Source organism: Clavelina lepadiformis, chromosome 2 (assembly GCF_947623445.1).
Source record: "Clavelina lepadiformis chromosome 2, kaClaLepa1.1, whole genome shotgun sequence".
In the NCBI taxonomy this organism is placed as follows: Eukaryota; Metazoa; Chordata; class Ascidiacea; order Aplousobranchia; family Clavelinidae; genus Clavelina; species Clavelina lepadiformis.
The window spans coordinates 21,210,133-21,233,744 of NC_135241.1; the positions used below are offsets into that span (position 1 = coordinate 21,210,133).

Sequence of the window (23,612 nt, forward strand, 5' to 3'; positions counted from 1 at the left end):
TGCAGCATCAATAGCATCCACCTTAATCCTGCACTGAATACATGGCTACACGTTTTCAAAAGGCTTTATCTTTGGAGCTGCAAGATGGGTCTATGTTTAATGACCAGATTACGTATGGTGTTGCAAAGGAAGCTTCCAGCGATTTGAAACTACGTCTAGAGTTGCCCAATAACCATGCTGAAATTACCACATATTCTTGGGTGTGTATAAATGGTCAAACGTTTAAGCCCGGTTGCTTTATTTGTTGTGGAGTTGAAGTGGAGCTGCCAATTTTTTGGCGTGTGATTAATATATTGAGTATTCAAGGCAAGATCTTATTTGATGCTATGAGATATAAAACACTTGGGTTTAACTGTGGTTACTGTTCATTTGCAATTCAGGAATCTAGTGTCATAAAATTACTTTCGTTTAATAACCTGTTGCATTATGAGCCACTTTGCTGTTACTTGTGTGGACAAGAGTGCTTTTTAGCGTCTAAAATTGATTTTTATGCATTGATATAGATATGGAATTTAAGTGTGTACGTAACAATTGATTTGTTACGTATTGATTTGATTTGAAAGTGAAAAAATTAATGTTATAGATCCAATTCAATTAAAAACGAGTTTGCTGCAGAATTAATTAATGTAAGCACAAGTATGCGCTATACAGCGGCTGCGATTCAGACAAAATATACCTGTCCTATAGGTTCATATAAAATCATTTTTGTATATTGGAAGAATGACGATTTCAACAGAAAATTATGTTAACTTGTAACATTTTAGTGATGTAACACTAAGTACTGTAATAAATTGTTTCTCGCTTACAATTAGAAGCCGGTGCACACTTTGGATTACACTACAATAAGTTTTGCGGCGAAAGGGCAGCGGCCAAACAGGAATCATAACGGCATGGTGTTAATCAGACAATATTACGTTGTTGGCTCTTGCAAACTGACTAAGTTTTCTTTCAACTAAATGTTAGCCAAGAAATTCAAAATGTCTAGTAATAAGGCCGCAATAACGGTAGGTTTCTCAATAATAGGTCATTAGTTAGCAATCCTACATATTAGGCTGAGAATTACTAACAACAAGGAAGGAAACTTGGAAATATACTAACAATGAGACTTAATTGTTAAATGCACTAAGAATAAGCCAAAATTCGAGTTCATCAAACAACTGCACTAAATATAAGCCTTTTGAACTAACAATAAGGCATTATTTTTTGCAGTGTACACGGTACACCTGTATCCCAGTCTGTATTTCATGAAAGGATTCGCTAAGATCTTGGATGCACAGACTCGCTAACTCAAGTGTGCTCTGTCCAGGTGTTCAACGGCTTTTTAAGTACCAGTAATCTATAGTAAGAAGTTTGGAATAGCACGCACGAGATTCATCAACGTACAAGTCTGCATCTAGGCTAGGCTACTTACGATAAACAAACAAAGAAACATTAGTTGTTTGAATTCCAACTTATAATAAACAAACAAAGAACTAAAGCTTCAGTGCACCCCATCACGCCAAAACTTGTGTCTTAGCGCGCACGATTTCACGTCGAAAACTGCCGTACTTTCCAGTTGTGCCAGCAATCAAGCAAAAGCAAGCCAACCGCAGTAACAGTAAACCATGTCATACGATTGAAGTGCATTCTCTCAAGTAAATTTCTGCAGAAAAAGTTATAGACATCTAATAAAGTAAAAATGTATATTTTCTTTGTTGTATTAATTCATTAAACTTGAATCTTTCTTACATACTATGTTGTTTGCAGGGTTGTAACCAAATCATTTTTTCCTACTTGAGTCAAGTCAAGTTGAGTTGAGACTTGAGTCAAGCTTGTGGCGGCTTGGCTCGCTTTTGTAAAATCCTTACGTCTTTCGTAGAAATGTGTTTTCCAGAACAATTGGAGTTTTTAAACTTTCAGTCCCGCCACATCATTCTTATGAAAGAGTTTTCCAGCTAGTAAATGGAGTTTAAAACTTGCCTTTTCAGAACACTGCAAACTACCGTTGGTATATTTGAAAACTTGCTACGAATAACTTCGTGTGAAAGCTCCTTATTTAGTACGTTACCAGGTCGCTTCCAAGTAACTGTTTCCAACTTAACCAAATTTAATTTGCATTGCAAACACACCGATTTTCACGTTCACACGCTTTGAAATGTTCATGCCTTTTTTGTCATATATTTCCGCCACATCGCAGCACGTTTTATAAGCTTGAACTTTTGTGTGAGACTCCCTCAGAGCCTCAGAACCTCAGTCACAGACGCGAAGTTATAGACATATGTAATACCGTACTACTGTAGTTGTGGTGATTGAATCAGTAGACATCGTGTAAACAGTCACATGACTTGTGTTCTCGGTTATTTGTAATATTGAGAAAGTGTACAGCACCTACAATAAAAGCCTTTTCTGGCAAACGGTATTTGTTATAATATAATACGAACGTTCGGCTATCAGAAAGGTTAGAGAATTCTAACCGCACGCAACAATAGAGTCAGATACTAATGTAGTAGGTTAACTAAGTCAATAACGTAACGTAAGCTAAGACCGATAAACTCTGCATCTGTATCTGCATCTGTCGGCATCAACCTCTACATCCTAAAACGACCCCAACCTCTACATTTCTGATGACCCCGACGTTCTAGTGACCACCGACATTTCTGGTGACAACCCGACGTTCTACTGACAACCCGACGCTTCGACGTTCTAATAAACCACCGACGTTCTAGTGATCACTGACGATCTTGTGTCAAAAACGACGCGTTTCAATTCTCACACTCTCGCAATTCGCACAACCGTTCTTCACTGGTAAGTGGATTTTTCACTTTTTATACAACTACTTGCAACCATAGCTTGTAAATGCATGCTCATCGGCTTGTACCTTATTAAATTAGCTTAAGCTATTCTTATTGTGCTGCATTGTGCTGCAGTTTGAAATAAAAGTTTCTTGTTGTAAAGTATTTTTTGGTTCAATTGTGAACAATTTTTGCGGTGCGCCGCCTAAAACATTTTCTATCGGTTTTGATAAATGTCACAACCTGTGCCGACACAACGAAAAGTTACTTCGGTGCCTGGCAAAGCTAAGACAGAATACCACATGAGCACACGATCAACCGACCGTTCCAACGAGTCAATTAATAATACAACTATGTCGAACGAAAACGGGGAGGGATCTGCAAATACTCCCGATAATGGCATTGCTGGTCCGTCTGGTCTGGGTACTAGTAACCAATTACCAACAAACGCGCAACCACAGAACAATACTTTACGAAACGATTTGTTTTCACACGTTAAACTTCCTACCTTTTGGAAATTTAATCCCGAAGCGTGGATTTCTCACCTTGAACATAAATTTTCTCTTTATCAAATCACTTCTCAAACTAATCGTTACTTGTTGGCGGTAGAGGCAATTCCTGCGAAAGACCTCGCGCTCCTTCGGTTACCTTCGGCGTCAGCACAGAACTGCTACGACATATTGATCAATGAAATCTTGAGAAACTTTGATAAACGTGAGGACCATTTAGATTTTTTGTTGGCGGACCTGACGCTGCACGATCAGTCCCCGAAACATTTAATGCGCGAATTAATGAGCGCAGTAGGTCAAGAGAATCTTACTCCGCCAGTCGTCAAACTAATTCGTGCTAAATTCCTTAAAGCGTTACCACCAGACGTCGCAATTGCGTTAGCCAGCGTGGAACATCACGATCTCCAGAACCTTGCAAGCAGAGCCCACGAAATCTTGCTGCTTAAACAACCAAAAACTTCTTCGCACAACCTTTCCCTTGCCATCACTGATACGGATGACATTGACTACCCAATGCAACCGCAAATACAGCAAATTCAATTGTCTAAACCACCGCGCTATACACGATCTAACGCTAACAACGAATCTAAGAGTTCCGGGCAAAGAAATACGAATTTCACAAATCAAAATACGCCAAACCAACGCAATTCATTTAACTCAGCATGGCAACAACGATCACCACGCACAAACAATGGACAGTTTCACAAATCATACAGCAACAACGGGTTTAATCGAGATAATCGCCGACAAAATGGTTCTTCTTTTGCAAACCAACGCAAATATAATTTTTTACATTCATCCCCCACATTTCAGAAACCAGACTACCAACGTAGCAATTACCCTTGCGCGTCTGATGCTTCTAATGGCTTATGTTATTACCACGCCCGCTTCGGTAGGGATGCGCGCCGCTGTCACCCAAGTTGTAGCATGTGGGAGAACCAATCCCGCCCAACAAAAAACGCGTGGCGATCGACGCAACATTAACCCCGTCAGTCCCGTCGATCGCATCAACAATAAAAAGAGGCTGCCCCTTGTTAACTGTATATGATCACGCCAATAGTATTCACTTTTATGTAGATAGCGCGGCAGCAACTTCTCTTTTGTCCGCTAGTTTAGCTGACGTATCAAACCGCAAACCGCAAACACCGCTTTTCGCTGCTAACAGCACGCCAATTACTACGTATGGCACTACACAACTTAATGTTTCCCTTCATCCTCGTTTTTCTTATCCCTTTGAATTTGTGCTTGCGGACACACCTTTTTGCATATTGGGGCTGGATTTCCTCACTGAATACAACTTTGTTTTGGATCTTAAAGCCAAGCATCTCATAGATGTACCGAACCAACAGCAATATACGTTAGAGCCTGTTGAAAGTGATCCTGTTCGCATATCCATTCTCAGCCAGATAGATCCTGTTGCAGACCTTTTACATCAATTTCCAGACTTGCAAAAACCCATGTCAGCTGTTAAACCAGTGAAGCATTCCATCGTTCACCACATCCATACCACAGGTTCTCCTGTACGTGCACGTCCACGTCGATATAGCCCAGAAACAATGCAGATCTTGAAGAAAGAAATTGACAGCTTGCTGGAGCGAGAAATTATCCGATACAGTGATTCTCCTTATGGAAGTCCGGCCTTGCTCGTTCCTAAAGGCTCTTCTGGCAATAAATATCGTCTTGTCGTTGATTATAAATTAGTCAACAAACAAACAATCGACAGCTGTTACCCTCTTCCGTTCTTACATAGTTTTTCCGAGGTTTTGTATGGTAAAACTGTCTTCTCTAAATGCGATCTCCAAAACGCCTTTCATCAAATAAAAGTGGCTCCAGAAGATGTCCATAAAACGGCGTTTGTTTGCCCCCTAGGACAATTTGAATACACAAGACTCCCATTCGGTTTATCGGGCGCCCCACGGACCTTTTCCAGACTAATAGGGGAAGTAGTACGTCCCCTTCAGCACCTTGGAATCTTTGCTTACCTCGATGATATCATCATTGGAAGTAGTAACCTATCAGAACATCTTGAACACCTTAAGTTGCTTTTTCAACGACTTGAGGAATTTGGCTTAACGCTCAATTTAGACAAAAGTGAATTCAACCGCGAGTCTCTTGACTACCTTGGCCATCACATAAATTCTGAGGGTATACGACCAACTCAAGAAAAAGTGCAGGCCATTCTTGATTACCCACAGCCACAAACCTGCAAACAGCTGAAACGTTACTTGGGAATTTATTGCTATTATTTTCGCTTTCTGAAGCATTGTTCCACAACCTTACAACCGCTTTACAAGCTAGTTCCGAACAGTCGCAGCAAACGCGCGGCCCCTTTAACATGGAATGTCGAAGCCGAATGCGCCTTCGCCAGCAGCAAACAAGCTATTGCAAATGCTAGCACTTTAGCGTTTCCGAAACTCCATGCTCCAACTTATCTAACAGTTGACGCTTCGTTGACCGGTATTGGAGCGACATTAGAGCAATTGCAAGGAAATCAACTTGTTCCTTTGGCCTTCTTTTCAAGACAGCTGAGCGCTAGTCAACGTAAATACAGTTGCTTTGACCGAGAGCTGTTGGCCGCTTACAAGTCAATACGTCATTTCCGCTACTTCTTGACAGGCCGACAATTCACTTTGCGTACAGACCATCTCCCTCTGGTTTCAAGTCTCAGTAAGCTCTCCGAACATTACTCTCCAAGACAGTTCCGGCAATTGTTGTTTGTTTCAGAATATACAACAACCATTGAGCACATCAAAGGCTCTGCCAATGTTGTGGCGGACCTCTTGTCAAGGTCTCAACCTTCGGCACCCAACATTAATACTCTTTCGGACGTTCCGCCTCCTTTAGAGTATGAGAAAATAGCACAAGCTCAAGCCAATGATCCTGCTATTCAAAGACTACGCACCGCAACAACATCACTCAAACTCCAGGACTGCAAGCTGCCCAATAAGGACCTTACCATCCTTTGTGACGTGTCCACTGACACAGAGCGTGTTCTAGTTCCTTCCTCCTTCCAACGTCAAGTATTCCTGCACTTACATAATTTATCGCATCCTGGAAAAAAAGCCACAATTAAGCTCATCAAGGAAAGATTTATATGGATAGGGATGTGTAAACAAATCGCTACCTGGGTTCAACAATGCCCAAACTGCCAGGAAGGAAAAATTTTCCGCCACACTAAAACCGCACCGGGGAAATTTAAAATTCCCTACGGACGATTTTCTGATGTTGCAATTGACTTGATTGGACCACTACCAACCTCCCATGGTTACAAATACATCCTTACGTGTATCGACCGATATACGCGTTTCGTTCAAGCGATACCAATCCCTGATGCCACCACGGAAACCGTTGCTGCTTACTTTGTAAATCACTGGTGTTCCTTGGTCGGTGTTCCAATCATCCTCACAAGTGATCGTGGACCATGTTTCATAAGTTCCGCTTGGGCAGAAATTATGCGCTCGCTTGGTATTCAACATAATCTGACTACAGCTTACCACCCCACTTCCAATGGAATTACAGAACGCGCAAATGCAGAAATCAAGCGCGCCATCAAGTGTTCAGACGAACCTGAACGTTGGTTTCACAAATTGGGTTTTATTGTCTTGGCTCTGCGTAATCGCTATCTCCAGGATTTGAAATGTACACCTGCTGAGTTAGCTTTTGGACACACCTTACGGCTCCCAGGTGGTTTCTTTTCTGATTCCAAGCTTACCTCTGCAGTTCCTACATCCAGCTACCTCGGTGCCTACCGAGACTTCATCAACGACCTTCAGTTTACTCCAACGACCGCTCATACAAAATTCATGCAGTCCTACGTGCATCCGGATTTGAAACATTGTGACCGCGTTTATGTTAGATGCGATCATGTCAAACGTGCGTTAGAACGCCCTTATGTTGGTCCTTTTCCAGTATTGGAAAGATACGAAAAATATTTTGTAATATCCCGTCATGGCAAACCGGATCGCGTCTCACTCGACCGTCTCAAACCTAGCTATACAATTGATATTGATGCTCCCTCACCATCATCCTCCTCGCATCAACAAAATTTTTCTTTGCAGACTCGACACCCTGCTCCTCAGTCAGTCTCCGCTACTTCAGCGAAACAGCAAACGACACCACCTACTGTCACTGCTCCTGCTTCTATAAAACCGCCTGAAGTTGTAAAGACTTCTCGGACTGGTCGCAAAATCATTCCACCGAAACGGTTCTCTGACTAAACAACACAACATGTTCGTTTGTCTGCTGCTTACATGTTTCTTTTTGTTCACATCCGCCGCTCAGACGAATCTTCATCCGGATACACAGAAATTTCTGTTATGTCAGCGTTCGCATTCTCTCGGGTTATATACCTTTGATGACGACATACATTGTCAAACGCAGACACCCTTCTCCATACACAACTGCTCTGCTACCGTGTTTGCTCCAGATCTGCATCTCCAGAAGATTCCTGCAACAGTTTGCACTTCACAGATTACTTCCTGGAGCACTACTTACTTCTTTTTTGGGAGTTATCAAATCGGCCAACACCTTTGACGCACACCCACCGTACAACCCAGAATGTTCGTCGTGGAATAAAACCAACGTTTCATCACATGGACCGCTGATCCTGTCTAATCCTGCGGCGTACTCAACACGCAATGCAGTCCATTATAAGTTTGTCTGGCCGACTTCAGCTTCTGGAACAGTAACAAACGACTTCTTGTTTCACACTACAATTTACTACGATTACGTCACGGACACAATGACGTCGTCTCTTGGATCTCTTGCATCGTGCTCAATCGGGCGTGGATACTGCTTAACGGGCAATCGTATGTTTATATGGCGAGTACCTTCGCATATCAACTGCCCACCAACCAAGCCTCTCGGGACTCACAAGATGCTCCTCCATTACAACTCTACGTCCTTATATAGAGTTTCCTTACCTGATCTCGGGATCTCGGTACATCACTGGAGGAAATGCTCCTCTCGTGCGAAAAACTGCTATGGCAAACATATTCACTGCGACAACAACAACTTTATCTTTCGCTACCAACAATGTACAGAGCTCGACAGACTCGCTCTTTTTCGTCCTCACCGGCTAAGGCGTGCCCCTTTTCGAACGCCATACTCTCAATTCGAGCGACTTTTTGCAACCTTCGACACACAACAGGACGACCTTATTTCAGAAGTTCTCACTACCTTCAACGAAGAGAACAAGTTCCTACATTGCCAACTCACGAAGCTAATTGGCACACTCTACAAAGCAATTGGGAAGATCTTCCCTACTGAGATACTCACTACTACTCTTGGACATCAAACCATGGGTTCCAGCCTTGGAGATTTTATGTCCAGAGCAGCATGTCACTCTATCAACGGTACCGTCTTACCGTCACTTGCGTACCGAAACGCATTCAGCCAACGTCCTCTCATCAAATATCGCGATCAAAACGGCCACAGTCAATACGGCCAACTCATTTCAGACAACATTGTCCTACCGGGAGTGCACCTGCTGGAATCGTATCGACCAGCAAGAAGTTTTGTCTTCCGAGTTCTGGGACACACTGTCCTGTATCACAACTATACTTTATCGCACGAACATGTGCAGGTGCATCAACTCAACTTACCTTTGTCGCCTATACACGTCAACTACAAGGCACCCGACTACGAGAAAATTCTCAACGAGCTACCTGACTCTGACTCGTTTACTGATCTACAATCGCTGCTCAGCTCTATGTCTGAAGCCAACCTTCTCAAGGAACAAATGCGACATGTCATGACAAGCCTTACTACTACTACTGATGAAACTATGATCAACGGATCCTACGTCGCAGACACATTCGCACACGCCGCGAAACAAACGTTACTCCTTGCTCTGTCGCAAATTACGAATCCATTTCTCTCAGCCCTTATATTCATCCTGCAACTCCTTGCCATGATGTGGGCCCTCTTCCATACCATCGGGTTTATCCGATCGTCTCCGCACCATTTGCAGTATGCCAGATCCCTTGTATCCCGTGTCCGCGCTTGGCGCCACCAACAGCAGGCGCCGGTTGCAAGACCTCAACTACCACAACCGCTGCCCTTGCCTCGGCGTTCTCGTGATGAACCGTCTCCGTCCGGATCTGCTGATGACGCACCGCCCGCTTCATCTTCTCGTGATAATTTCGCGAGCACCCACACACTTTAAGTTTCACTATGTGTATCACCTTGCTTCAATACCGATAATGTCCTTTGCATGTACAATTTTGCCGTTTTCCCTTGTCGCCGCTTTCGATTTTGTAACCGTTTTGCTTCGTTGCATGCTTAGTAGCTTATTCTTGTGCTAGTATCGTTTTCACTTTTCCCGCCTTATTGCATGCTAACTATTCCTGTGCATGAGTTTAGCTGTTTCAACCCACCTCAATAGGGGGAGGTGCAGTTGCAAAAAATTTACCCTCTACCCCTTTAGTTTCTCCACAGACTTTGCTGCCACTACCATTGCTGCCAAAACCACTTCAGTATGTCGACGGTATCTGATTCCTCCGCTGACGTTCAAATTGACGAAATCACTTCAGTTACTGAGATGATTCCCGACTCACCCGATTCACCGGTTCAACAATCATCTCCCGCGCCGTATGTGCCGATCGTCAGACCTGGGGAGCAAGGCGCTCCTGCCCCCATGCCCCAGAGCGCTGATCTAGCAGATATACAAGCTACGGTGTTACAACCAGTACATAGACTATTTCGGCCGTTTAAAACAACCGTTACAATGCCGACCCTTGCGGTTCCTGCGCCGCCAACCACTTCGGCTGAGGATCTACTACTTTGGTTCCAGCAGCTGGATGAACTGTTCCAGCTGGTTCCTGATTTTGAGTTTATGAGCAAAATCCTTACCATGGTAGCAGCCACACCTGCTTTCCACATGGCCCCCTTGATGAAGTATATATCCAACGGGGTTACGGACAAAACCCTGGAATACGAACAGTTCAAACAATTTTTGCATGCCCGGTTAATCTTGGAGATACCCTCCAACATGTAGCTATATTACCATCAGTTATTTTAAGCATATGTTACAGTTCATTCATTTGTATATAACTTCAGTTTTTTGTTTGTGCTTGCTCGCCATTGCCACCTTCAGTACGTTACATGTTAATTGTCATCTTTTTCCTTCCGTAGCGGGGGAGGAATGTGGCGGCTTGGCTCGCTTTTGTAAAATCCTTACGTCTTTCGTAGAAATGTGTTTTCCAGAACAATTGGAGTTTTTAAACTTTCAGTCCCGCCACATCATTCTTATGAAAGAGTTTTCCAGCTAGTAAATGGAGTTTAAAACTTGCCTTTTCAGAACACTGCAAACTACCGTTGGTATATTTGAAAACTTGCTACGAATAACTTCGTGTGAAAGCTCCTTATTTAGTACGTTACCAGGTCGCTTCCAAGTAACTGTTTCCAACTTAACCAAATTTAATTTGCATTGCAAACACACCGATTTTCACGTTCACACGCTTTGAAATGTTCATGCCTTTTTTGTCATATATTTCCGCCACATCGCAGCACGTTTTATAAGCTTGAACTTTTGTGTGAGACTCCCTCAGAGCCTCAGAACCTCAGTCACAGACGCGAAGTTATAGACATATGTAATACCGTACTACTGTAGTTGTGGTGATTGAATCAGTAGACATCGTGTAAACAGTCACATGACTTGTGTTCTCGGTTATTTGTAATATTGAGAAAGTGTACAGCACCTACAATAAAAGCCTTTTCTGGCAAACGGTATTTGTTATAATATAATACGAACGTTCGGCTATCAGAAAGGTTAGAGAATTCTAACCGCACGCAACAATAGAGTCAGATACTAATGTAGTAGGTTAACTAAGTCAATAACGTAACGTAAGCTAAGACCGATAAACTCTGCATCTGTATCTGCATCTGTCGGCATCAACCTCTACATCCTAAAACGACCCCAACCTCCAATGCCTAACTTATGATGTGTATGTGAATTTCCCAGCAGTGCATTTGCAGAATTAATTTACTGTACTGGCTTTTAGTCTTCATTACATAAAATGCTTTAGACTTAGAGTCTAGAACAGAGGTGATGAACATGAGGCCCGCAAAAGAACTTTGTGCGGTCCGCAAATCGGTTTGAAATCAATCGCTCTTGCATGGCGAAACATTCCGGTGAGACCAGCAGTCTTGAACTTTCTTTGACCTGTTTCTAATCTTTGCGCAATGCGATATCAAAAGCTGATAGCACGATTGAGTCGCAGCAGGATGTCATCAATAGATTGCCGCACTCAACCAATGTATTTTTTGCGGCCGCGGGAGCAGCTAAAAATCAGCCGAATGAAATGGTTGCGCTTGAATGTTAATTTTTATGCAAAATTTTACAGGTTACTAAAAAGTTGTGCGGCCCGCTTACTCAGTTGTTAGTGACAAAGTGTCCCGCAACAGCGGATATGTTCGTCACCCTGGTCTGGAAATAGATGTCTTTAAAGCTAACAAGATACTCCAGCAATATTTTAATATATTTAAAAGGCGTATTACTGTAGCAGAGATGCTTCGATGACCAGCGTCAGGAGAGAGAAACTGAAACAATAATGATTATTTAAATTATCTTCCTTTATCAGCATCAGCCTTTCCTATGTTTATTCCAACTTGAAGTCACCACTGTAGCGTAGATAGTCCTCGCCTGCTGCTAATATATTAAATACAAGGAATTGTGGCCAACTCTCACCTCAATGGTTTCAAACAGCAATGCGTTTATAAACTGATCTGTGGAAGTAACTTCTTGTTTGTGGTACCAATTAGAATTGTAGCGAGAAGCAGGAAACTACATTACAAATATACAACGATTATGTTAATACAAGTTTCTGCCACATTTAACCTTTTCTTAACATTTTGGAAGTTTCATCCGTTCCACAGTTTTACTTTTACAGTCACATAGTTTATCACAGCAGGTTTTTGATACTCTGAAATTGTAGATTTGAGGCTATTGTTTTAGACAACACCATTTTCCACTTACTGCATTGTAACTATCTTCTTGTTGATTTTATTGCAAAATAAGAATTGCCATTCCTGGGAAAACATTATTTTTACACATAAAACTCCCCGAGAACACTTACATTTATTACCATTGTGAAAAATAGTTTAGATCGTTAGTTCTGCATTTAACAATAAAGATCCTGAAATATTGCAACCTCTATCAATTCTCATAGTACAAACTATTTTCAACTACACCAAACAAATGTTGACTGAATATAACCGTCCTGTTCAAAAGAAAACCGAAATGAAAAATCCAAAAATCATCTACTACTCATAAAACGCAACGCAAACACACACACAAACCATCATAAATCACTTTTACTTACAATGATGGTATTTTTATGCAGAAGGAAGCAATGTAACAATGCTAAGTGAAAATTTTAGTAATAGTAATAATACCCGCACTGGTCCAAAATGCGACGTACAAAGATCATACATCAGCAAGATAAAATCTACCCACTACTGAGCTGTAAAAAAACCTACTGACACTTCAATAAAATCCATTTTAAAGCATTTACCGGAACTAAAAACTATTGAAGTGAAATCACTGAAGGCGCCTAGATAAATAGTTCATATTTGATAAAATTAAGAATGTGAAGTACTGCATAAAAACGAAGCTAATAGTTTAAGGAAACATTCATGGCAAGGTCTGGGCGGCAGACAAAATGTTTATACTGTGAAATTGCAGCAGTGTTAAATTATGGTATCAATCAATCTAGTGTGCAAATTATCAACTGAAGGCAGGTTAAATTTGGCAGCAATTTGAAGCAACAAGATATCTTTAAAAAAGCAATATGATACACATATAACGTACACAGATATTTTAGCAGAGGCTTTTAATATTTAAAAGTATTCACTAAATATCTTCACCAAGGTTCAGTTAACTGGAATGATATTATTTCCTGAAAATAGCATGAGTTGATCCCACTGCATCTTAAACAGTGGAAACTTTGACAGACTTCACTGATGTGTCAGAATCTGTGCTTTTAGTTTCTTTTAATTCTGTGTGCAGTTTTACAGATGGGGAGGCAGATTTTCTCTGTTGCAATAATCGAATTTGTTTTGAAAACGCCATCAGACGAGGAGATTTCACATCCACTTTACAACTTCGTGTTATTCTATCTGGAAGACTGACATGGCTAATAGATTTGTTGTTGCCAGTGGAGTGCTTTATATTAGCACCTAAAGATACTGTATCAGCATTGCAGTCATTCAAGAGATCAGGCTTTGGTAACTTTCCATACTTTATCCGATCTGGTAGTGCATCATCCCCAGGTTGTGGAAAACGTTGATATGAATCATTTGAAGAGGTAGCACCCTGAGATGTCTTTTTACGTAAAATGCCACTAAAGGTTTTGTTTCGTTTGCGTGGTTTGTTCTGATACTTTAGAACCTGCTGGTGCTTTGAGAAATTTTTAACCATCTTTTTTTTCTTTGAAGAATTGGGCATATTGCTGACTTGATCAAATAGTTCACTGATTGCTTCCTCCGTATTGGCACGGGTTTTTTCACCGTAACGCAACCTTTCACTTGCAGTACGTTTAACAGCACTAGATGGCGCAACAAGCTGAGTCGTGCTTACTTGCGGCGACATCATTTGCTGGTTAATTGTTTCTTTGTAGTATGCACTGGCAGCGTCTCTAATATACGAAGGTGCAAGAAATATTTTCTGGGAGTGTCTTATCATGAAGGCGACATGGTCATTCAAGCCAGCAATGCTGTTGTGGATATCAGATGCTTTAGCAGTACGAGGCCAAATTAAGTGTGGAGTGACCATAGCAGAGAGATTGGCAGCATTCATCTTGTTTTCATTTTGATGCTTAGCGGTTTGGTACAATAAGCCAAAAATTCCTCTAAGCACTTTCCGATAAGCTGTTGGCAACAGCAATAAGAGCAACTGTAATGTCTCAATGCGCTTGGCTTTGTTTGCTGTAATATTTCCAGATTTCGAGTCAGTACAATTCATGTTTGATATTTGTACATGAGCATCGAAATGTTTCGATGGCAACAGAAGTGGTTCGGTAAGCTGGCCAAGTAAAGTTTTCAGAACACTTGCAACATCATGAGGTTGAAACCGGCTTTTCTCAAAGTTTATACAAGCCCCTGTGCCTAATGCCGTCATCAGCTGGTTTTGTCTTATGGAGTTTCCAGGTTTCCTGAAAATGCCTTCAATAGAAAGATTTCTACCAAGGAAGTCAGTCAGTTGTTCAATTTGTGATAAACTTTCTTCCGACAAGACCGGTTTGCTTTTAAGGTCTTTCTTTTTCAAGGGATTCCACGATTTCTTTCCACTCTGAGACAACTTGTTGCTTTTATCTTTCAATGCATTTTCATCATGGCCCCTTAAAACTTCAAGTTGTGCACCAGGCAAGTCCAACAATCTTGTCAAATGACTGAAGATCAATTCCGTGAATTCATCCCATTTCTCATACTTCATTTTAATTACATAATGGTCAGGGTCATAAAAGTGAGGCTTCACAGGACTTGATTTTGTTGGTGAAGTCATTATTAAATCACAAGTCATAAAAACAGCATTTGACCCTAGGCATTACTCGTACTGTGTCGCAAAAAATATGATGTATGATATGATATTATGTTTGTAAAATTTGAAACAAAGTACCAGTACTAGCATGTAAACTAGACTAGTTAACCATGCAATAAGTTAGCAAGTACAGTTTCCATGATGGGATAATCTATTTGGCTAGGCTATATAAACAAACCGCTTAAAACATGCTGTAACCAAAGTCAATTTTTCTGATTTGAGTCAAGTCGAGTCGTTTTGAGTTGTAACTCCACTAACGTCGAGTCAGTTTAAAGCGTGACTTGAGTCAAGTCAAGTTAACGCCTTCAACGTAAAAACTGTTTTGAGGTCATATTATGCGTTGCGTTAAATAAACTATAACTGTCTACAAATCAGTCTGGTTGATATTTGTTAAAGAGATTTGTAATTTTTTTTAAAGTATCCAAAAAATATTTGTTGCATTTCTAGGCTGAAACTTCAATAATCGAATCATATGTGGGTCAGACAGATTTTCATCGATTCGTATCGGGATTTGGTTAACCGTTATGGCTCAATAGGTGAAGCAGGCCTTACTCATTAGTCACGCTTCGATGATTCTAAGCATTTTTCAAAGTGTTGCTTCTGACGTTTTATCTCCTATAATTAAATCCCTACTTTGTGTTTTGTTTAAAGCGATGCAGCGATTGAACATATCTGGGGTTTGATAGTATTCAAAGAGTTGTGACCGGCTTAACATTTCAAAAGAACTACCGAAATAAATATATTAATAAACCGCGTAGATGTTACGTTTGTGGTCTCAACTTAAAGTGGTGGCGGCAAGCTAGTTGCTACAGACTACACAATTTTGAAGGTATGGCGTCTTATTTCTGGATAAGATTATATAGGCCTACCATTGGAACGAAGGTAAAGTGGAAGGTTTGATAAGAGCAAATTTAAACCGGAAGATAAACCTTTATGTTACAAACTCAAGCGTGCAGAAAGTTTATTTATAATTTATCTCAGGGGCGCAGCAGGACTACGAAATACAGTCCGGGCTACGGGTAGGCAATAAAACATTTAAGCTTGCAGTTTTTGATGAGGAATTGAGCATACAAAGATGTATACAGCATATGTAAACAGCATACATTTCAGGCACAATTTCGGGATTATGTAGGCTAATTCTAGTTTTGCATGACACTAACGACAGACTTATTTGTGCCACTGTTGAACAATGCTAGGCCTATAGGCAGGGTTGCCATCAGTCTCAACTCAAAAATAAGGACGACTAGAAAACGAAGGAGGAATACCACCTTAAACAGTGCACAACAGGAGAAAGCAACCAATGTTCCTAAAAAAAAAAAAAAAAAAAAAAAAAAAAAAAAACAAGACACTATCTGCATGTTCATAATTTTGGTATCTCTTTGGTACAAAATGGTATCGTAAAGGTGACCAAAATGCCCAAAATAAGGACAAAAGTGCCCACCTCCGCCCTAAAAATAACGACGAAAGTGAAAATAAGGACATTTCTTAGAAATAAGGACAAACATATTTTCTAAGACACGGACCTTTAAAATAAGGACAAATCTTAGAAATAAGGACGGTATGGCAACCCTGCCTATAGGATTATCCGTTTTTCTGTTTTTGTTGTTCCCTTTTATTTTTGTTTTAGCTTAACACGTTTGAGTTTAGTAGCCGGTCTAACCTTTCATGGCTGTTGCACTGCTGTTACATAGCGTACTTCTTGCATCATTTACCCCTCAGAACTTAATTGCCACTTTTTCCCGTTCCTTGTTTGTTTGTGAGTGTATTTCATCTTTAACCAGTTTACAATGAGGTTACCACCATACTTTTCGCTTCGCACAGTTAATGGCGAAAAATAAACAATACTATACATAAGCTTGCTAAGCTTGCATGCTGTTATGTCTGCATATCCATCTATATGTCTCAACTCTCAAGCTAGCCTAGCCTAATTTAAACAATTTCAAAAACAAACGTTTGTGGCGCCGTTGCGAAACATTATATCATAGAAATCTAACAACTGAAGGAAACTCACAGGTATTTCATCACGATCGGTTGCTTCCATTCTGTTTTTCATTTGCAGTGATTCAGTAACACCTCCGACAGCAGTGAGTTCATGGAATTGACTTAGCGACTCGTATATCAATAAATTTTTTGATTTAGTTGCTGTTGATTTATTATCGATGCGTTGGAAAACATTGTTGCATAAGCTAAAGTTATTGCAATTTTTGTAATGCCGTAGAAAATGTAAAATAAGATAGAAATGTTGTGTAGCCAGAGGATCCATTGAAAAGATAACTCAGCCAACTGGTTATATCGTATTCCTTAGAATATAAACTGCAGTTATTTCTTCTTTTTTGCGCCTTATATTCAAGGTGATTTATAAACAAAAGTGGTTCATATTGTTTTCTATAATAAAATACATTTACATTTATACAATTCTTTTGTAAAGTAACTGGAACAGTGATTTTTTAACTACATTACGATGCCCGAATTTGGTTGCAAATGTTAGTAATTACATAACATTTACTCTCGGGCAGGTCGTGTTTAAAGCTGATTTTACAGCGTATTTTTGCTATACACACTACGTCATAGCCAAATTCAAAAGGAGCGTATCTCTGTCTGGACACACCTAGTTTCTTGAAACAGTTAACCTATAGTTCACTCAGGATATAGTATTTTTAATACTAGCATTAAAATTTTTTCCATTGACTGTGAGGAGCAAAAAGTATTGTGCTAACCTCGTTGTATACTTAGTACTTGAATTGATTACGTTTAAAATGTCAAGCTATTTCTAACTTTGACCATGAAACTAATAAAACTATAGGATAATAAAATGACCTTATTTGACCATATGCAAGTCATCCTTAAGAAAACTACTAATCAGCAATAAATACGCCTTGAAATGAGATTTGTCAGTATTGAGGAATAGCTGTACACATTGTGACGATTACGTCACGAATCACGAGTTGTTTTAGAAATAACCGAAACCGCCAAAGCGGCATGTTTTTTGTCATACGTCCAGTAGCGCAGTCGATCGTTAATTGTTATATTTTATACAGCGAAGTGCATGGCCTAATCACGGTGAAAGGCTTACTTTGTCAAAGCTTAAGTTCCATTAATAATACTTTTGGTTGTCACCTTTATCCTAGGACGGCTTGCATTATATTTTTTCGTCCTGTCTGCGAGGCGTATATTCAAGGAAAGCTTACATTTGAGTATTGCAACCAGCATCACGGTTTTAAAACAACGCGAGCCACATAGTTTACGTTCCATTTTTAGAGCAAAACGCCCGACAGTGTTTTATTATTATTTTAATAAGGTCTATACCTTATGGGTTCACCTTTCGTTATAATGTGATGAACAGCATTCATTATAGGACGCTTAGAGTAAGTTGACACATCACAAAAAACTCTGGGATAACTATTATCCAAATATGCAAGCAAACGATTCGATGTGACGTCAACATTTGCAGGATGTGAAGAAGGCATAGCTTCCTGACAAAATTTTGAGGAAGAAGTCAACTTCGGCGTGGTGTCAGTGTCAGCTGGGACGTGTTCATTTTCACGTGACTGTATCAAACGTTTAGCAGTGAAATCAACATTCAGACCAAAATGAATCAAAAAATCGGAACCAATTATAGAATAAGCTTTATCATTACTCAATTCAAAATGCCACGAAAATGTGTTTTTCAAGTTTAATGAAACCTTCATAGGTTTACTGCCTTTTATCACAATACGTGAGCCGTTAATAGTATTATAAATCTTTTGCTATTCTTTTCGTTTCTTCGCTCAAAATTATTGACGATAAAGCAAAAATTATAATAGATGAGCGTAAATTTTTTGTATTTTTAATAGGACAAATGAGAGGCTGAAAAATAGTCGAGAGTTAGGTATGTGGGTTGAAGTTTCTGTGGCACGGAATGAAAAGCACATCGGTGAAAAAGATGGTCTTAAGTCAGTACTTGAAATAAATATGTGGGAATATCAGGATGAGAATACTGGTGAAAGAATATTTGCCAATGCCCAAATTCCATTATTACAAATTCTTCTCAATGCGGTGAAAAGCACCAAAGCAAATTTGTGAATCAAATCGATTTATTCTATATGTTATAAATTCCATAATTAACATTGTGATACGTCTTGCCGTGTGAATCTGTTATTTTGCAAACCTGTTAATAACTGTAAACTAAGTTTCCAATCGTAAAACACTTTTTTCGAAATATATTTGCTCTCAAACGAAGTAAAGCCAGCTTTTCAAACTTCACAATGCGTAGAAATATGGAGATCTTTTGTGATCATTAAAAAGGGTCAAAAAAGATCAATACCAGATTAGACATCATAGCCCTATTTGGACCGGGAAATGATTGATCGATTGATTCTTTTTCCTGCACCCAAAAGATTCCTTAATCAAATCCCAAAGTATGATTGGTGATAGCTCAACCCGCATCTGACGTCATGTTACGTCCGAAATGATAAAATGTAAATTGCTTTCAGGTGTAATTTGCAAATAATATATTTAGACCAAGCCTTATGCATACAGACAAACATACAGTTAAGACTATACAGATAAGCTCCTCAATCATGCTACACCAATGACCAAAAATATCTTTGCAAAAATATGGTGAACGCCAGGCGTTCATAATCCCGTCAAGTGGCGCGCACCATCGACAAACAAACATGTTCCCGTGATCATTTTTGCACGATCTGAAGCCAAAAACATAATTGCGTTTATGACATCATCAACCTTGACGTTCTTCCTGCCCAGGGGGACGAGTTTGGCACGTCCTTGCACCAATTCTTCAACTTCTTCAGCGCTGTTGAGCCAACTTTGGAATATATTCGTCTTCATAAACGCTGGGCTGAAAGAAATATGTATTTGATTGAATCTGTCGCCAGGATCCGATGAAAAACGATATTGGTCACTCACTTGACTGCGTTTATTCTTATTCCTTTCTTGGCTAGTTCTGGAAACAACCATGAATACATCAGTATAGCAGTTACAAATAGCTTTAGGTAAAGCAAGTCAAAAGTTCAAGCGTGATATCTACTTCAGTTTAATGCTGTTTTACCCAAGGCGGCAATTTTTGTGAAATGATCAACAGAAGACTTGCTCATGCAGTAAATCATCTGAGATGCGGCGGTATATTCCTTGGTCACAACGCTTGAAATATTGACGATACTCCCTGAAAACGTTTGTAGTTCATACATTTTAAAGAGCTCAATCTCAATTTCAAGTCATTTTAGGACCAAAAATAGCCTGGAAAGCGATAAGTACTAAATTGTTTACCCTTCGTCTTCTCCAGATATGATATAGCAAGTTGAGTGAGAAATAGAGGCGCCCTTACATTAATGTTGTAGGTATCGTCGAAATCTTTAAAGCTTGCCTGTCAGAAGAAATCTATACTGTATATGAGTGTCATACCGAAAATTGAATTAACTAAGTATCCGATTAACAACGTCACCCTTGCACTTGTTGTAAAGTAGCCCACTGAGCTATACTGGCTGGATGTTTGCAATTGTTTTATTTGTAGGCTAAATCATATTGGTTATTACTTATTAGTAATTTATGAAAACGGTAAATACTTTGATTGATGACAGATTTTATTTGCCTGGAATTATTCTAAACCGTTTTAAAGAAGGCAATCCCTCAACAACAGTAACGTGCAATACTGTAGCCTTATAGCCTACTGCTGTTGATCTGTCACATTCAGCTCGTATGACGTATATAGTTTAATTCAGAATTAAGTTAATCTAACTTTCTGCTTATCAGAACTATAAAATTTAAATGGATCACGTTTCAACCAAACTTAAATTCTTACGATTTCTATGGGCGCTTTCAAGCATATCCCGGCAATATTAAGAAGGATGTCAAGCTCAGAGAACTCTTCGATGGTTTTCTGAATAACTCTTTTCAAATCTTCATATTTTGTAAGATCGGCGACAATGGTAAGAACCTGTTTTCCCAAATAACAGCTGAAATGTTTAATTTTCTTTACTTGGATCACTAATAGTCTTCATGCAGTCTTTTAATATGTGTGAATTGAATGTTGGATCAACCTAGGATCTAAAATGATGCTTGTTGTAACAGTGATATTGCAAACTACAATGCAAGTGATGCAATTGAAACGTGGTAGCTTATAGCTATTTTTAAATAACTTGATAATATTCCCATTTAGCTGAATATAGGAGTTTTGTTTGCAACTGTTTCTTTCATAAAAGTGAAGTCGGCTTATTTCGCCAATATAATTTTAGTTTAGTTAGGCAAAGCTTGTTACATCTTCGATAGCTAGTTTCGTTAATGCTTCTTTCCTACTTTTTCTGCTCCAACATTTTCACATTCTGTCTCAGTCTTTGCAAGGTTTTCTTCGTCACGGTCCACCAAGCACAAACGTGTTCCATGCTTCGCAAAAGCTTTGGCAGTTCCGGCCCCAACACCACTTGCTGCACCTATGTAATGCAAAAAGTAAGCAGTGATATGCAAGCTACTTCAAGTATATCTAATTATTTATAGTTTTTACCATGTAGTTAAATTATGTTCAATTATACGCTTCCAGTGTTTATTGCAATGTGTAGGCCAATTTATTGCAATAGCACTTTTCCAGTAATTCTGCATTACGGTTTTAGCACTTGATTACAGGTTGTTCTGTGTACAGTACGTAAAGACGCTAAAACTAACTTTGCCTGCATTTCAATTTGTTCAATATTATGAAGAAAATTGATATAGAATACGTTCTTTTTCATTAATTTACTTAGAAATCACGTACATGCCCTAATATTAATACAATCTCTCATTAAATTTTAAAATAGAGGTTATATACCTGTAACCAGAACGACTTTTGAAGCAAATTCAACCATACTTCTGTGACGTCTGTCTCACTTGCTATGAAAATGAACGAAGCGCTTTCTTTCAGCACATAGGCTACAGTGCACAGTGTACATAGATTAGATGGATGTTATTATTAATACGGCTTATACCAGAACGTCGACAAACGACATCCTGAGGGGTGTGTGGTGACATTTTGTATTTTCTTTGATGCAAACGAAATATCATTTCCGTTCTTTCGTCGTCATCACTTCCTAAGGAAAACTACTTATAGTCTTACTTACTACTTGTAGTCTAGTTATAGCGTTTCTGTGTTTTAAACCAATGCACCTATCTGGTAAGGTGCCGATAAAACATAGAAATGTCGAATATAACGACGAAAAACAGCCAGAAACATATAAATCATTAACTCAAAACGAGATGAAACCTGAAATCAGCGAACCGTAATTTGCCGAAGGACATTGGCCAAAGCCAGATAAAGAGGGAGTGTTCAATCCATGTATAGTAAAGAGCTTGCTGGTTTCACGTTTAATTACTGTAGATTTCGTATAGAAAGATGTGTTATCCTTGCCTTTGTAAAGTTTGATCTTTATAGTGGTGTTGCTTACTCATTTTTTTTCTGAAAAACATGCTTATACAAACAACTAATCAAATATTCACATTTTACAAGGTATTGTCTCTCTTTAAAGAATCATGTCAAGTGTTTATCTTGGGAAATTCATTGTTATAAGTTTTTTTGTCAGAAAAACTTCTATATCGAATTTCTCATTATATAAGTGATGCAGTATTATTCGGTCCTTTTTAACCACAATTTCGAATATATTTCTGTGATAGGTCGACAACTTCTTGCATAAAATAATTAAGGAGATAACCAAAGATGGTCATTTTTTGCATGCAATTGGTTATCTATGGATGCAGCTGGATTTCGACACGGAAGATCGACCGCGGACCAAGTTACTCTCTTGACTCAAGAAATCGAGGACAGCTCTTCGGCTAAGAAAAAAGCAGGTGCTGTGTTTATCGACCTCACAGCCGCCTACGATACGGTTTGGCATCGCGGCGTCACCTGCAAGCTCTTGCGCCTACTGCCCGACAGGCACATGGTCTCTCTAATCATGGAACTTGTCCGAAACCGCAGCTTCACCCTCACCACCGGTGATGGCGCAAAAAGCAGATTGCGACGCCTGCGAAATGGTGTCCCACAAGGATCAGTCCTGGCTCCCCTCCTTTTCAACATCTACACGCACGACCTGCCAGAAACAATTGCCAAAAAGTTTGCTTACGCTGATGATTTGGCAATTATGCATAGAGCAGAAAACTGGTAGGAGTTGGAGGGGTCCCTAACCCAGGATATGGCAACCATATCCACTTATCTCCAGAAATGGAAGCTGAAGCTCAGTGTAACCAAAACGGTGACGGCTGCAGTAGTATAGTGTTGACACCTCAGGACTCTTACCGCCATTCGCCGCCATTTCGCCGCCGCTATTTCGCCGCCGGTGCGCCATCCGCCGGTCGAGTTTTTCAAATGTATCAGCTTTTGCAACCGAGTTTTTAGAAATGTATGAGTTTTTTGTGACATCAGAAACTTGAATATCTTTTATGTAATGGAAAAGGTACATCATAGTTTCAAAAGCGTAATACTGTGTGTTGCATCACAAGAAAAGTGAAATAATGAAAGTTGTTATTTCTAAAGTGATATTTCTTGGTTTTTTGTGGATATACAAGTAATGAAAGAATCAGTTATGTCATAGTGTATGATAGAAAAGAAAAGTGATGTCATAGTGATACAAATTATTTCTAAAGGGTGAACATCTTTGGTGAATATCTAATGAAAAGTTAGTTACGTCATAGTTTCAGAAGCATAATACCATGTGAACCAATTGGATTCATCTAGAGAATGTGAACATTCTATTAACAAGTCCTGACTTACCCGCGTAATCTATCCTAATTTGTTTTAGTTATAGCAAAACAGCTTGTTGGCAACAGTTGGTT

General features: G+C 39.6%; 3 protein-coding genes across 4 annotated transcripts; 1 reads left to right on the top strand and 2 right to left on the bottom strand.

Moving 5' to 3' along the window:
* The first annotated feature begins 1,815 nt into the window (after positions 1-1,815).
* On the top strand, positions 1,816-11,195 carry LOC143446353 (uncharacterized). Of its 2 annotated transcripts, none has more exons than XM_076945949.1 (2): positions 1,816-2,784; positions 9,708-11,195. In XM_076945949.1, exon 2 carries the CDS (start codon positions 9,759-9,761, stop codon positions 10,275-10,277), a length of 519 nt encoding a protein of 172 aa, XP_076802064.1. In that variant the 5' UTR covers positions 1,816-2,784; positions 9,708-9,758; the 3' UTR covers positions 10,278-11,195. The 2 variants fall into 2 exon arrangements, with proteins under 2 accessions (XP_076802064.1, XP_076802065.1); XM_076945950.1 differs by having other exon boundaries at positions 9,719-11,195.
* A 1,145-nt stretch (positions 11,196-12,340) lies between these two features.
* Positions 12,341-14,830, bottom strand: LOC143446900 (rho GTPase-activating protein 19-like). The gene has a single exon (XM_076946758.1). It carries the CDS (start codon positions 14,799-14,801, stop codon positions 13,212-13,214), a length of 1,590 nt encoding a protein of 529 aa, XP_076802873.1. The 5' UTR covers positions 14,802-14,830; the 3' UTR covers positions 12,341-13,211.
* A 4,464-nt stretch (positions 14,831-19,294) lies between these two features.
* On the bottom strand, positions 19,295-21,754 carry LOC143446186 (3-oxoacyl-[acyl-carrier-protein] reductase FabG-like). Its single transcript, XM_076945714.1, has 7 exons — positions 21,616-21,754; positions 21,111-21,244; positions 20,617-20,751; positions 20,085-20,181; positions 19,867-19,980; positions 19,725-19,761; positions 19,295-19,656 (listed from the first exon to the last, which is right to left on the bottom strand). The coding sequence occupies exons 1-7, from the start codon at positions 21,650-21,652 to the stop codon at positions 19,434-19,436; spliced, it is 777 nt and encodes a 258-aa protein (XP_076801829.1). The 5' UTR covers positions 21,653-21,754; the 3' UTR covers positions 19,295-19,433.
* Between the last annotated feature and the right edge of the window lie 1,858 nt (positions 21,755-23,612).

Coding starts and splice junctions, on each gene's coding strand:
- LOC143446186 (XM_076945714.1), bottom strand. CDS start 21,652: ATGGTTGAATTTGCTTCAAAAGTCGTTCTGGTTACAG. Junction 19,981..20,084: donor ATATCTGGAGAAGACGAAGG/GTAAACAATTTA, acceptor AAACGTTTTCAG/GGAGTATCGTCAATATTTCA. Junction 19,762..19,866: donor CACAAAAATTGCCGCCTTGG/GTAAAACAGCAT, acceptor GGTTGTTTCCAG/AACTAGCCAAGAAAGGAATA.
- LOC143446900 (XM_076946758.1), bottom strand. CDS start 14,801: ATGACTTGTGATTTAATAATGACTTCACCAACAAAATCAAGTCCTGTG.
- LOC143446353 (XM_076945949.1), top strand. CDS start 9,759: ATGTCGACGGTATCTGATTCCTCCGCTGACGTTCAAATTGACGAAATC.